A 15,000-nucleotide genomic window follows, 5' to 3' on the forward strand; every position below is an offset into this window, starting at 1 on the left:
CAAATAAGCCATCCTGTTTGTTTCTTATTAAACAATTTTTCTGATCAATCACTGAACGCTCGTCTTGAATATCTTCCTTCCAATGATCAGGACTACAGATGAAGATGCTAGATATTCTAATTTTATCTTACGTGAAATATGAACCCTTTGTGATTGACCTACTTTTACTTCTTGGGTTTCCAATTGGAAATTCAAATGAGTCATATTTGTGAAAAACGCGATTGCAAAAACTGGTGCAATAGTTGTATTATTAAATGTCATATACAGTACCTTTATACGAGTAATGGAGAGTGTCATGGTGAGGAAATCAAAGCAACCCATATGTACTTGTAATAAAGCAAGTAGCGCGCCATTGAATTTGATGTACCGTACATGTGCGTGTATTTGAACAAGTATCGCGGAATGGAATTTCATGTACCGTACATATGTGTGTCAGAGGCGTAGATAACCTCCAAACATTGTGGAGGCGGTCCAGTTTCTGTACTGGGAACATAAAGGGGTTTGTTTGAGAGTGTTGTCCTCTCCCGTGGTTCCGAAAAGTTTTACAATTACGCAATTGACCCTTTCAGTGCTGGAACCGAATTTTGAAGGCCTTTGCAAACAATTTGGATCCATTAATATGGTGCGTTTTGGGGGAACTTTCAAGTTGATATAAATGCTCGATCTTTGTCTCACTCTCAGTATGTCATGAAATCAGTTTGTTCAATACCGCCGACGACGACCCAGAAATATCAACAGTAATTTTTTTCTTTCAAAAAACTCGTGGTAATTAAACATAAAATAAAGTAAATGTTTATGTATTTTAATGACGGGAAGACTGTTATAAATAACCACATGAAAATACACAACAACCAATCCAATATGACATGATTAGTAAAGAATATATCCACATTTCGAGCACTATTAAAATACTGAACCGGGATGAAAAAAATATTATTAAATTAAGTTAAATAAGCAAAAATTAAGGCATATTTCATTTTTTAAAGTCCCAAGAACAATATCCACACCAAATTGTGTGTTGATTGAAGACACAATTTATCATTCACTATTCGCGTAATGTTAATGCCAAGTGTAGTAGTGTCACATTCTATGAAAACTTCCCAAAGATAGTTAATCATTTTTAAGCAACAATACAAGTATTATTTGTATGTTTTTTTTCTTCTAAATTTCGTTTGTATTCAGATCGCCGTAAGGTTCATAAAAGGTAAGAACGGTCGCAAATTAAAATTTAATACTAATATACATACCTCATCGTAGTGGAGCCATGAGAACGAATCAAACCAACTAGATTGGAATGAACGCTCTTCTGGCTGTTTCTTCCCGAATGTACGCTTAAGAAAAGCGAAATTTCGAGGCTGATTAGGAATACTCATTTTGAAAATTACATGTATGATATTGTTTCAATGATTTCTAATCAAATAATAACTGTTATACTTATAGAACAAAAATATTTTCAATTAAAGTAATGTTTTTTTCACGCGTATATTTACTCAAAATTGTTTTAAGTGGCAGTTACCTTTGAATTAAAGCGATCAATTAAAATTAAAAGAAAAGTGTTTGTAAGCATGTGTCGATTTATGGAATGGCATGTACCGTACATTTACGTGTTTGTGAGCAAGTGTCGCTTTATGACATTGCATGCACCGTACATTTGCATGTATTTGAGCAAGTGTCGGTTTATGGAAAATCATGTACCGTACGCATGTATGTATGTATGTGAGCAAGTGTCGCTTTATGTGCGTGTATTTGAGCAAATGTCGCTTTACGGAATTGAATGCATCGTACATGTGCGTGTATTTGAGCAAGTGTCGCTTTATGGAATTGCATGCGCCGTACATGTGCGTGTATTTGAACAAGTGTCGCTTTATGGAATTGCATGCGCCGTACATGTGCGTGTATTTGAACAAGTGTCGCTTTATGGAATTGCATGCACCGTACATGTGCGTGTATTTGAGCAAGTGTCGCTTTATGGAATTGCATGCACCGTACATGTGCGTGTATTTGAGCAAGTATCGCTTTATGGAATTGCATGCACCGTACATGTGCGTGTATTTGAGCAAGTATTGCGATGTGCAATTTTATGTACTGTACATGTGCATGTATGCAAGAAAGTAGCGCAGTAAGGAATTTCATTAATCACATGCCATACCATGTTTCCAATGTAAAATATAACCATTACGAATATTTTTTATCACATGCCATACCCTGTTTCCCATGCAATATAACCATTACGACCTTTTTAATCGGAAGGTGAGATCAAGAGTATATAGTTTTTTCTTGTTTTGTTACTATTCATGATACTGTTACGATCGCTTCATTTTCATTTAATCAGAAAGGTTCAATTCGTTGTTGTTGTTGTTATTTTGTTGTTATATTTACACAAAATATTACATGCACGCTATATTTTTTAGCACATGTTCTGCAGTTTTTAATCCTTATTCAAATTTCAAATAATATGCACAATGGCAGACCTTTTTCGCCCTATGCCATGGGGCATACAAATTCCCAATTCTGACTTGCAATGATTATCTCAAAAATTGTTTTCGGCCGCTAATAAGCGTTATCGAACAGTATTTTATGACCTTGTTTTTGTTACGAATTTTGTTTTTATAGAGTTAGTTTTCGTTGTATCTTTTACATGTGCACCGTAAGATTGTTTATTTAATTATTTTTATTATGACACGCTCAGCAATATATCAATATTTTCGTACACCAGTCAGTTAGTTGATCATGTGCTCCGATTTGGCCATTCTCATTGGCGGACACAGACCATGACGTATTGTTTAATGTAGCCGCCATTTTGAACGTTGAATTTGACAGGCGAGAGTTGTGTAGAAGTTAAACGTTAGCATTCCGAAATTCGTGGATGTTCTAGTCAGCAATGAACGACTGTATTGTAATATTCGTACGTGTTTCTTTTCACTTTAAAACTGTTTTACAAAAGCTCTTTCTACTCCAAAATTTTGTATCGTTTGACACTCGTTTTTCTTTTTTCTCTTTATTAATAGCATACCCTTATAAGAAAACGCACACTTAATTTCGAATATGTGAACACATCGGCTCGGTTTGCAAAACATATTAACTGCTTTCCAAATAACCAAATTAACAAAACCTAAGTGTCTTGCATTGTTTAAAATGTTTTCTAGCTTGATAGACAATGATTCTTTATTGATTTAGTCACTGATTCAATAAGCAATTGAGTAAATGGTGTTTTAGAATTGAGATCTTTTGGAAGTACACTATGTACTTGAGTTATATATTGATCTGCATGCCAAATTAAATAAAAATATTTTTATTATTTTGTTCACATATGTATGGTAATGTACAAATAGTCAAATGTCACAAATAGCAATGTACAACATATTTTTTGTAATATTTGAATATTATTGTAAATGTATAAAATAGTCAATTGTCCCTTTTTAATAAGTCAACAGCTTCTTTGAATCACATGTATACGATTATAAAGAGACACATTTATAAGATGTGATTATTTTTCTCAAATGGGCCATTTTGTGATTATTTTTTCCCAAAATAATAATTTTCACGACGCGAAATTTCCAAAATGCCAGTGTGGCGTTTTCCCAAAGAGAGCAAAAAAGCCTGAATATTTTGCAGATTAATATCAAAATACTGTAATTTGACTCCTCTGCAAGGGAAAAGTTTTCCGTCACAAAGTTAAACTATATTACAGCCCTCGACAGTCTTCCGCAAGAAACAAGACAACTATTTATCTGATAAAACTATTTAAAGTAACGTACCCCATTAATAAAAGTGTGTTTTATCAAAATCAAATACGACGTTATTCACTTTGTAAAAAGACACATAACTGAGTATGCACACAAATATCAAACAAGGGCTGTTTGTAAAACAAGCATGCCTCCCAAATGGGTTGTCCGTTGTGGTGGCTGCGATTGTGTGAATACGTTAGAAACCATTTTACTGCTTCAGATCACTGTGACCTTGACTTTTGACCTAGTGACCTGAAAATCAATAGGGGTCATCTGCCAGTCATTATCAATGTACCTATGAATTTTCATGATCCTAGGCCTTAGCATTCGTGAGTTATCATCCGGAAACCATTTTACTGTTTCGAGTCACTATGACCTTGACCTTTGACCTAGTGAGCTGGAAATCAATAGGTTTCATCTGCCAGTCATGATCAATGTACCTATGTTTCATGATCTTAGGCCTAAGCGTTCTTTAGTTATCATCCGGAAACCATTTGGTGGACGGACCGACCGACGTACCGACGGACCGACCGACCGACGGACCGATATGTGCAAAACAATATACCCCCTCTTCTTCGAAGAGGGGCATACACAATGTTAGGAATATATTTATTGGAATGATGTCATATATGAATCAAGTGCAACTACGATAATTTAATCAAAATCTCGTTCCAATCCACGTTTTAAGGGAATTGTTGTTAGATGTTGGCATTTTTTCAAATGTCATTAGATATAATTGTTTACAAATCTTCAATTTATTTTTAATAGACTTTACTAATTTTTGTAGTAGAATACGTCGCCGGTATTGAAACCCGTAATGCGCCACGCAGACTTTCACCTTTCAAGTCGAAACATCTATAACAGAGGGGGCAATCACGTGATAGTCAAGACGCAACGTCCATGCCGAGGCAGTTATTTTTCGTCGTTTTATATCCTTCATTGCTGTTGTTTAATTTTTAAATGACGCTCATAAAACGGCGAAAACCCTGCCTCGTAATAGACGTCGCAATCTTGACTATCACGTGATTACCCCCATCTGTAAAGTTAACGTTAAACGCTTTTCCCAATAATAGAATAGTTTTACGAACGATATTAATTTTATTTTCTATGAACGTTTTTTCACTAACAATGGTCGTAGAACAATGTACTAAAAATGGTGCTAGAAAATTTATTATAAGAAAATCTTTTAAAAAAAAGTTTCTAAGTGAAAAACTGTAATAATAGTAATCCATTTTAAAAAGGCCTTAAAACCTTTTCGGAATAGTTTTAATATTACGAACTATTTTAGACAATTTGCACCTTTATGCTTTTGTGAAGGGTTCTCACCCCTGAGTTTCCATAATATTTCGATCTCCCGAAGATTTTGTTGTGAATTGTGACCATTTTTCTATTTTGTTGAAAAGGAACCGTCTTAATAGCTATTCTTAGTTGATTTTAAACTCAAATCACTTGATAAAAGTGATTCATTAAGTATGAAGAAAAGAGAAGATTAAAATGCTCGAGTAATGGTTTCTTTTTAAAGGCTTAAATGTGTCTTTATATCGATATCCTCAAGATCCATATGAGGCATTTATTTCAAACACAGAACACTTGCTGATGGCTGTCAATTCTGAAAGCAAAAGTAAGACAATACTAGAATATTAAATTTGACTTGAGCTTAGTGCATTTGTTTTGCTATTTCTTTAACAGATTCATACTGGCAGGATATAATTCAACGTATTTCATGGAAAGACTACAATCCAAACTACTCAAATAATTAGACGGTCGAGCGTTCTACACCCATATGCGTTGCTCTTGCTATTATGTTTTATTACAAAGCATAGTAAATGTTTTGTTGTTTTTAAAAGTAGTCTGATCGAAGACTATATTTTGACAGTACTTAAAAAGATATATGTGGGATTTTCGTGTGTCGTCTACTTCTTTAAAACGTGCGTTTGCATAGTATTTTCGTTTGTCAGTGAATGTGTGCAAACAATGCATTGGCATTAATGATTTGATACTTAATACTTCTGTAGACCAGCAATTAGTGGATGCAAAGCTAAGATAGAGATTTTCATTGTACTAGTACCGGCTTTTTAACTAGAAACTTGTTAACATTTAACACAAATACATGTAATCATATTTGTCAGTGATAGGTATACATCACATTCAGGGGCTACGCGCATCCGAATAGAAAAGTGTTCAACAAAGATAAAAATAAAGGAGATTGGACTCGCTGGGACCTATTTTTTTTAGACATTTAAAATCCCATAAAAAGTCATTCGTCAAATGCGAAAGCTGATGCCAGTATTCTCTGACAAATAAGTTGAGTCAGTTTGATATTTCTTCCGTTGTTATTGAAAATCATCAAATTTATTTGTGTAGTTTTTAGCAGATATTTAAACATTGTTTTTGTAATCAAATTTGACCAAGTTACACCATCAAAGGAAATTGCATTGTTAAAGTTCAAGTTATCTTAATTTATACAATATATCATGCTTACTGGTAGACAAACTGGTAGACACACGTCATATTTTCACACAATACCGAAGATTGTTCAAGAGGTCGGTAAACAGCGGTGAATCATCGAAAAAAAACACACTGTTCTTTAAGCGGACCTCCTTCGAAATAATTCGAATAATGCAAATAGTTGAACTTAACCTGACCAGTTAAAAAGTAGAGTACAAGTTTCTATAACAGCTGATAAAACATGATCATTTTAAAATAAAATGTATTTTACTTACATCTAACCAACGCTCATTTCGGGAATACATTAAGACATATGAAAGGAAATTATGGCGTTCTGATTTATTGTTTCTTTAATTAATCAAAAACAAAGAATAGACCCAGCATATAGATGTATATTCATACGAACTCAATCAACAGATATGTATTTTATACAAATAATCTGATATAAATATTTATCAGTATTTGGGTATTAAATTGCACGTGAATTATCATTAAGTTTGTGTACAAGCGCCACAATTTAGTGATCGAGTTACAATACTATTAACGGTCTTAACAGTTTTAGTGTTGACATTATCAGTTGTATATTTCAGCTTGTGGAAAGGCGTGGACGTATTTAGCAATACATGCTTATACACTTATATTATTATTAGTTTATTATAGTGTCATCAGCATAATTACATACACTCACAGATAAACCAATACTGTAAAACATAAAACATAATCATTGCTGCCACTCAAATTTGAGTTACAAGAGACTAGTTAATCCTTTACATATCAGAAAAATTAATTATTTAAAACTTATTGAAAGGGAAGCTAACTCGGAAGCTCTTATTGTATCTTTTGTAAATAAGCACTTCCAAGTTATCCTCCTTTCTTTAACAAGTTATATCAACTCATAAAACATACTAATAACACCATTATATATCAACCAAAATATTTACACATAAAACCTAGATTGCTTTTGCTAATCTGATAGCTAGATAATGCAATTAAATGTCTAGAATAAATACTGAATTTGAAAAGATGTGCAAGTTACACTGAAATGAAAAAGAAAAAAAAGGTGGTAATAAATCATTTATCCCCTATGATCAGATCATAAAAGAACTGATTAGCCATAACATTATAGTACAGAATAAAAGGCAGCACTAAGATAATCTAAAATACTTGGCATTACATTATATACATAGTCTAAAAGGTCTATATACCTTAAAAACAATAATCTGTTTACAAATATTTACACAGTTTATTTGAATAAAATTGGTACCAAAAGGCTAGTAATTTGTACCATTGAATGTAAATTAATATTATTTTCACATGTAAGATTGTCGTCTTTTTAGTATCAAGAAACAGGTTTTGGCTAAAATTCTAACCATATTATTATCAGTAAAAAGCAATTTAAGTTTATCAATCATAATTGCTAAAAGTCATACAATCAGGTGCAGAAAGTTAAGCTATATCAAAAAGGGTATTTCTTATATCCCAGTACAAATTGCAATCAAGTAAAACATGGCTTTCATTTTCAATAACACTTTTATTATTGGCATTACAAAATGGACAAAAAACGTCTTTCCAAAGGAAGACCCTCATATCGCCCTGTTTCAATACGCAACACCACTCCTAAATTCACACAATGCTGATCTATGAAATTTTGGTAAAATCATGCTAAATATTTCTCAACACTATATTTATGTTTAAATGTACAATAGGTTCGTAACTTGTTACCACCTCTGCCAGACGGACCATGAATAGCATTTTTCTGTTTGAACCAATCATTTTTAAATTCTAACAACATGTCTTCTTCAATATGCTTAACAATAGCATGCTTAGCTATAGGTGTAGACATGTCACAATATTTACTTAGATTATAATGATCCAAATGTTTACGAACAAAATAAAACCAAATTTTACAATTATCAGATCTACTGTTAGCCCAGAGTGCTATTTGTTTATAGATCCTAGAAGAGTTAGTTGTTGATAACCTTGCTCAATAATTTACTACAACTTTCCATTGTCTAACAGAAGCAGGGATCCAACCCATGTCACCCGACACTGCCAAATTGGGCGTATACTTTTCTACTCCCAGAAAAAATCTCATAGCTCTATTATGAACAGATGCAATGCACGAAAAGGATTTATACCACCAAATGAATGCACCATAACTAACGACGGGCCAAACAACCGAATCATAAAGCTTCGTGAACACATTATACGGAACTCCTCCGATAAGTTTAACTTTGACTATGAGTAAACCTAATGCACGACTAGCATTCTGAGCTACCATCTTTGCTGTAACATTGAGATCTAGATGTTCGTTTAATAGTAAACCAAGATATTTGTATTTACCAGCAAGTAAGAATACTTCGTTGTTAATAAATGCTCGCTTATAATTTGGATTCTGTTAAAACAAAAAAAATATATAAACTACAATTACCGTTTCATTCGTTACTAATAAACTATCAAATTTACTTGAAAAATATAAAATATAAAAATATGTAGATTTTTCAACGGTTTATTATTGAAATTAAAAACTTTTCTAGATAAAATAATTATATCACATGGGTAAGTTTCACACAGAACTACGTCATTATGATTCAAAGTGGATAAGGCATGACTATTTTGACATACCAGTTTCCGGTTTGAATCACACAGGAACTATTGTTTTCATTTACTTATACATGTTTATAATTGTATATTTTTATATTCCTTATAAACGTTAGTTTGTTTCTAGGATTACATTTGTAATATATTTCATAGTTATATCATAATGATAAATGTCCACATATCTTTATGGAGAACATATTTCATATGTATGGTCATGTTTGTAACATAACACATTCAAAATGCATAAACATATATAATAAAACATAAAACAATATATACCAAAATACATACATTGAGATTTCAGCTTAGCCAGTGGAAGAGAATCATGTTAATTGCATATGGCCCACTGTTGATTCCAATAACCAAATTGTACAACGCTCGGACACAAAACAAAATTACTAGACATGACACACAAATACACAACACGCACAAAAACACGAATACAACGGATGTTATGTTTCCACCTTGATCCGGTCAATGCAAAGCAATCGGGGTGGGGTATTTATCGGTTTTCAGGTGCTCCAGACCTCACAATGCTCCCAGAATAACCCCAAAACATTTTAAGTGTATATACAATTTGTATTGAAGATTGTCATTAAATGCTTTGAAATAATAAATGTAAAAAATGGAATAAAATAGCTCAAGTAAAAAAAGAAAAACAAGAAAGATAAGTAGTAATACTGAACTACGCTCGAACAACTGACCATTGGAGTCAAAGTCTGTTACCTAAACCACTCGACCATCATTGCTCGCTAAGTAAATCATGTATTTTATACTTTAAATAAGCAATCCTCGTAATGTAACAACAAATGACGATAACAACACATCTCTTCATATTCAAATTGAAATTATTCAATCGATTCGCGTTTGTTACACTTGATAATTTTCAGATTTTTAATCGTCAAAAGATATAAATCATAGTTAATTTAAAGCATAGTAAATGTTCAGTATTACTGTTTCTTTGCACATATCATAACTATAACGAAAATTCGCAAATCTGAAACATTGTTTTAATATATACTTTTGTCATTTTACCAAAACGTGAAAAGGTCCATTTAACCTTACATCATACAAATTCAAATTAAATAACAAACAACATTTCAATTAAATTACCACGTAAATACCTAAGGCTTGAATGCAAACATGAGAAAGTTTAATGTAACTTTTTGAAACAAGATGATTAAAAAACTACAGGTTAAACACACAATTTATAATCAAGAATATGAACAATTACACTATCGACTTAAACATAACTTAAATCTTCCAAAATAACCAACAACTGATGAATGCGTAAAATTTTTGAAAATCTGCGAACTCTGGAAATTTGCATGACGACCTTTGAAAAGACCAAGTCATGATTTTAACAATGCAACCAAACAAACATGTTTTGATGAAGCGCTTCTGACGAAACGTAAAGCAAAAAAGTAGGCCCTTGCTGGTCTACTGTTGTTTTAAGAATTGAAGGCTTTTCATGGCATTTGTAATTTATCACGTATTCACATCAATTTAATTGTGATCCGTGGAAAAACATCCGTTCACAAACATAACTTTGCAGCGAAGTTAGTTTGTCGTTTTGTAAAATTGCAATTGTTCTTAAGACTCATAAAAAAGACGCAATATCGGTTGATCAGTCATTATAATGTAAACAAGAAATTGCGAAAAATTAAATAACAAAACACTGTAACGATGCCCTTAAAAACGGAACAGCTATTTCAACACAAATTCTGTAATTTCTTACGGCAGCAATAGTGTGTTACGGTGCACGTTACAACGGCCAAAACAAGAAGGAACCCAGTCACCGAGCCGATGTAAATCCATATAATATCTTTCAATCCATCCTCTGAAAATAATAAATGATATTCAAATATAATTAATCGAGCATTATTCATCAAGCAGAATCAATCAATCAGAGACGTCCTCGTTGACAAATATTAAGTCTTTCAATATGTACATCGATATAGATTAGCAGCATTCCGTGGTCCATAAAATGTGTGATCGGCCCCTAAATAATTCGAGGACGCGTTTATATCTTCTCTTTACATAAGTATTAAAAAATAAGGGAGGCAACTATAGTACAAATGTTAGTTTATAACCATAATGTTGTTAGTCGACTTAATTGTGTCGTGTTATTCACCTTCTTCAAGATTTCATTTGAAAAGTAAAACACCGTTCAATATATATTTTGTAACGGTTAGAATATCCTTTTTAAACCAAAACGTTGTGAATTATTACTATGTTCTCAAGATCGAAATACTCGATCGCGGTTATTCATACATTCTGTTTACAAGATGAGTTAGCTTTTAAGGATTTAGAATGAATAATTGACTGTTTGTAAAATCTTTATGTTTGCGTTAGGTCAATTGTCTCCGTTTCTATATAAAAAGTGGCAATGCAGAATTATTTTCATTAGAGTAACAACACACATGTACCTTTCTCTTTGCATGTTTTGCTCCCGTTACCGTCGGCTTGGTAACCGTTCTTACACGCACATTGACCGTCGATACACTCAGAATGTGCAACACAAGTCCCCGAATGTTGGTCGCAAATAGCACCAACTGTAAGTATACGTATACATGTATGTTAATGTATGCGTAATGCATATTCATTTTCCATGTACAACTTCACAAACCATTAAATAAGACCATGTTTATTAAATGTTTAAAATTGAATAGTTATTACATAATTAACAAAATACTGAGGTAGATTATAAACGACATATGTCTTGAACAGTGGCGTACATAACACAATTTATTCACAAGTATAAAACATTACCGAACAAACACAAACAAAACAGCCGGTCGGCCTTATATTTCCTTTAGAATCTTGAGGCTTGTTATATATTGAACAAAAAGGTTGTGTGTAAATGAACATAGAACTTATAACGAAAATAAACAGCAACAGTCTCCCATATCTTACCGTAGCCTATGCATGTAGATTTGTCCTCAGACGATGCATACATGTCCTCACATGTGCAAGTGTGACCCGTGCAAACTGCGTGCTGAATGCACTCATTGGTGGACGCACACGTGATACCAACTGCAATTTTAAAGAATATTAGTTTTAAAATTACAACATGCAGTTGGTAACTGCTAAATAAATATATAATAGATAAACAAAGCCCGCAAGATATATTCTTAAAAGTAGGAATGGAGGGGAAATATTTTTTTGGGTAGGATCGTCGTGTAAGTTCTCACATAGCTTCGAGTCGAATCGGGGATTTTTGAGTATATATGAAAACGAAACAAACAAAAACATATTTATGTTTCAGTCTTACCGTAGCCAATGCACTTGGTTCCGTTTTCGGACGGTACATGCAAGTCTTCACACGTACACTTATTTTCCGAGCACACCGCCTTACTAATGCATTCACTGGTAGCAGCACACGCAGTACCCGCTGCAAAATAGTGCATAAGTTAAGCTTTCAACTACTGCGAGTATATGTAGTTTGCGGCTGCTTAAAATTAAATTACAAACTGAAAGATGTGCATAGTTCGGCCAAGCCATTCTATTTAGGTATGAAAGGTGAGCAAAAATTGTTCGGTTCAGGTTGGCGTTTTAAGTTTCCAATGTTCAAATACTTTCAAGTCGAGTTTAGTACTCAACACGTTATTTGTGCAAATTATATATATGTTCCAATTCTTGACGTATTTTGATATCGGGCACGACTATTTTGTCCAATATTTCTTTATGTTTTCGGATTTGAACTTGATATAAGTTTTCAAACGCGACGAAGAGGCCCTTCTTTGGTTTGTATACAAATACATGCTTAAATATCATTCGAAAACACAAATGATGGGGTTCAAGTCTCTTCAAAATTAGAGTTTTCCAGTAAGTCATCAATCGATCAATCTTTATATGTTATATTTAATTTTGTTGTACCCAACTAAATATGACAATTGTTTTGAATTTAGATTATAGTTTCCGTTACCGTTCCCCAAACATTTCGTTTTGTCATTGTTGACTGAGAAGCCTTGTCTACACGTGCACGTGTTCTGTTTAGCACCGTTGACGTCACATTCGGCATTCTGAATGCAGTGCGGGGCGGCAGTAACGTTGCAAGGTCGACCCACTGTGGATAGTATGAACATATATAGAGATATAAAACAAAAATTAAAATGTAGGTAGTGTAAACATGTGGCGCTTTCATATAACTTAGTGTTCATGAATATATATATATAGATATCGAACAAATAATAAAATGTGAGTAGTGTAAACATGTGGCGCTTTAATATCTCTTAATAGTGTTCTTACGGTAAAAGGCAACATGCAGTTGGTGAAGGCCCATTTACAACCCTCAACATTCTGAGACCGAAAGCAGTTCAAATTGTAGTGGTTCATAGCAAATAGAATTGAAATATGTATACTTGAAAAAAAAAACATTCATCACACGTTTGCAGGTTGAGTATTTGATAACAACGGGAGCCAACAGGAGCCACTTGAAAAGGTACCTTTCAGTCGGCATTCGGTATTATTCGAATATGCCACGAGTCCGTCATTGCACGTGCACGTCCCGCCACCGAAAGTATCGTCACACGCCGCCTCCGGTATGCAGTCTGACTGCATCGTACAGGTAGTTCCAACTAAAGAAACAAGTACAAAATTTTGCCAGCATAACGATGCTAGTATTCATGTCACACATTCTAGTTTTTCAAACATTCGATAGGCAGGACAACTTAAAAAAGATATTCACCTTTAAAACGAAGTATTACAAAATGAAGGCATGCTTGCATTTACCATCATATACGTTGTACTCGAATTATAATGACACACGCACACTTAATATAAATACATTTTTTCTTTTTATACTTAAACGAAAATAATTTTGACGCTGGGTATATATGTAAAAAGTATTGCCGAAACGACACTTAAACATTCAGTCTGCACATTAAATCAAGCATATGTGACACATTTAAATTCTTCTTGTTTAATTTAAATACACGTTTTTCTTACTCTTCCCTAGGCACGATTCGTTCAGGGCTATAAATCCTTCCTTGCACCTACATCTCGTCTCACATATTCCGTTTGGAACATTGCACTTGCCGCTCGGAAGCAAGAATTCTGTCAACAGGAAATGATATAAACTCATTGATCGCCTAGAAATAGTTTTGTTAGGTACGTCTAGTTAGTATCTTGTACGGAGTATGTTAGATTTGGAAAGAACATGTCACTAATCCGAAGGTGCACACATTGCTGGCCCCTTAATGTACCTATTGTACTTTGGGTTTTAACGGATTCTAAATATGACAGCTTGATTGTAACGCAGATTGGTGGATTTTCCAAAAATGTAGCAGTTTTCTGAATAAAGATATAAAAACTTGGATTTCTCGAAATAATTGACCTAAGACTCGTGAACGATCATCTCACAAATAACGAACTTGAATTTTTGACTAACATGTTTTGTTGATATACCCTAAATGGTGTTGTTTTAAAATTAAAACATATGATATTAATATGCACATCGACACAAATGCTATAGGAAAACGGCACTTAATATATGTGTGTCGGTATTTATCTCATAGATGTAGGAGTATGTCAAATCGTGGATTTGTAAAAAATGCTGTGTAAAAAATGCTGATACATGTGTAGCTTAGTCTTGATTGCAACATATATCTGAACCAATCTTCACGCACAGTTGTCGTTCCTTGCTCTCACATACACCTCTGCGTAAGGCTCAGCATGCCATTTTGCCTATCAAATAGGTAAAATCGAACAAACGCATTCAATTTATAATTGAGTGGATATTTAAGATCGCATGCATTTAATTAAGAAATATGACTTTTAAATTGACGATAAATCGTGCAAAAACTTGCGAGTTTTAATGCAACTCTTTGGAACTATTTTATTGCCCATTTACGCCGATGGAATCATTCCATGCACTTCACAAATGTAAACAAATGAACATACTTTTTATTGAGTTACGTTAGGAATGTCTTCGACGTGTGTATGTATGTTGGTTTCTTAACATCAAAAAACCATATCAATTTTATAATAATTATTAAGACTGATATAAGATATCATAGTGTGAGATGGTTTTCTTTAATGCAGTGAATGCAATGTAACCGTCGTGCAAGATATTGTTTAGTATACTGTAACCTCAATGATGAACGCTTGGAATGATCATGACATGAATGAGACGCTTTCATAACAATAGTCCGTTCTGAGCCCAACACAGAGGTGAATGTAATGTAACCGTCGTGCAAGAGATTGATATCTGCACCTGCTC

General features: G+C 33.4%; 1 protein-coding gene across 5 annotated transcripts in view; it reads right to left on the minus strand.

Annotated features, from left to right (window-relative positions):
- LOC127834535 (prion-like-(Q/N-rich) domain-bearing protein 25) overlaps positions 1–15,000 on the minus strand; it is a 26,195-nt gene that overhangs the window by 9,264 nt on the left and 1,931 nt on the right. The window contains exons 3-9 of one of the 5 annotated variants that reach the window (XM_052360437.1): positions 13,728–13,835; positions 13,226–13,357; positions 12,706–12,846; positions 12,052–12,171; positions 11,694–11,813; positions 11,207–11,332; positions 6,555–10,617 (exon numbers count right to left, since the gene is read on the minus strand). In XM_052360437.1, the coding sequence (XP_052216397.1) occupies positions 10,490–10,617; positions 11,207–11,332; positions 11,694–11,813; positions 12,052–12,171; positions 12,706–12,846; positions 13,226–13,357; positions 13,728–13,835 (875 nt within the window). In that variant the 3' untranslated portion in view covers positions 6,555–10,489. Of the gene's footprint in view, positions 157–6,554; positions 10,618–11,206; positions 11,333–11,693; positions 11,814–12,051; positions 12,172–12,705; positions 12,847–13,225; positions 13,358–13,727; positions 13,836–15,000 lie in introns of those variants that run through there. The other 4 variants (XM_052360436.1, XM_052360435.1, XM_052360434.1 and 1 more) reach the window with 4 other exon arrangements.

This window comes from Dreissena polymorpha, chromosome 6 (assembly GCF_020536995.1).
Source record: "Dreissena polymorpha isolate Duluth1 chromosome 6, UMN_Dpol_1.0, whole genome shotgun sequence".
NCBI lineage: Eukaryota > Metazoa > Mollusca > Bivalvia > Myida > Dreissenidae > Dreissena > Dreissena polymorpha.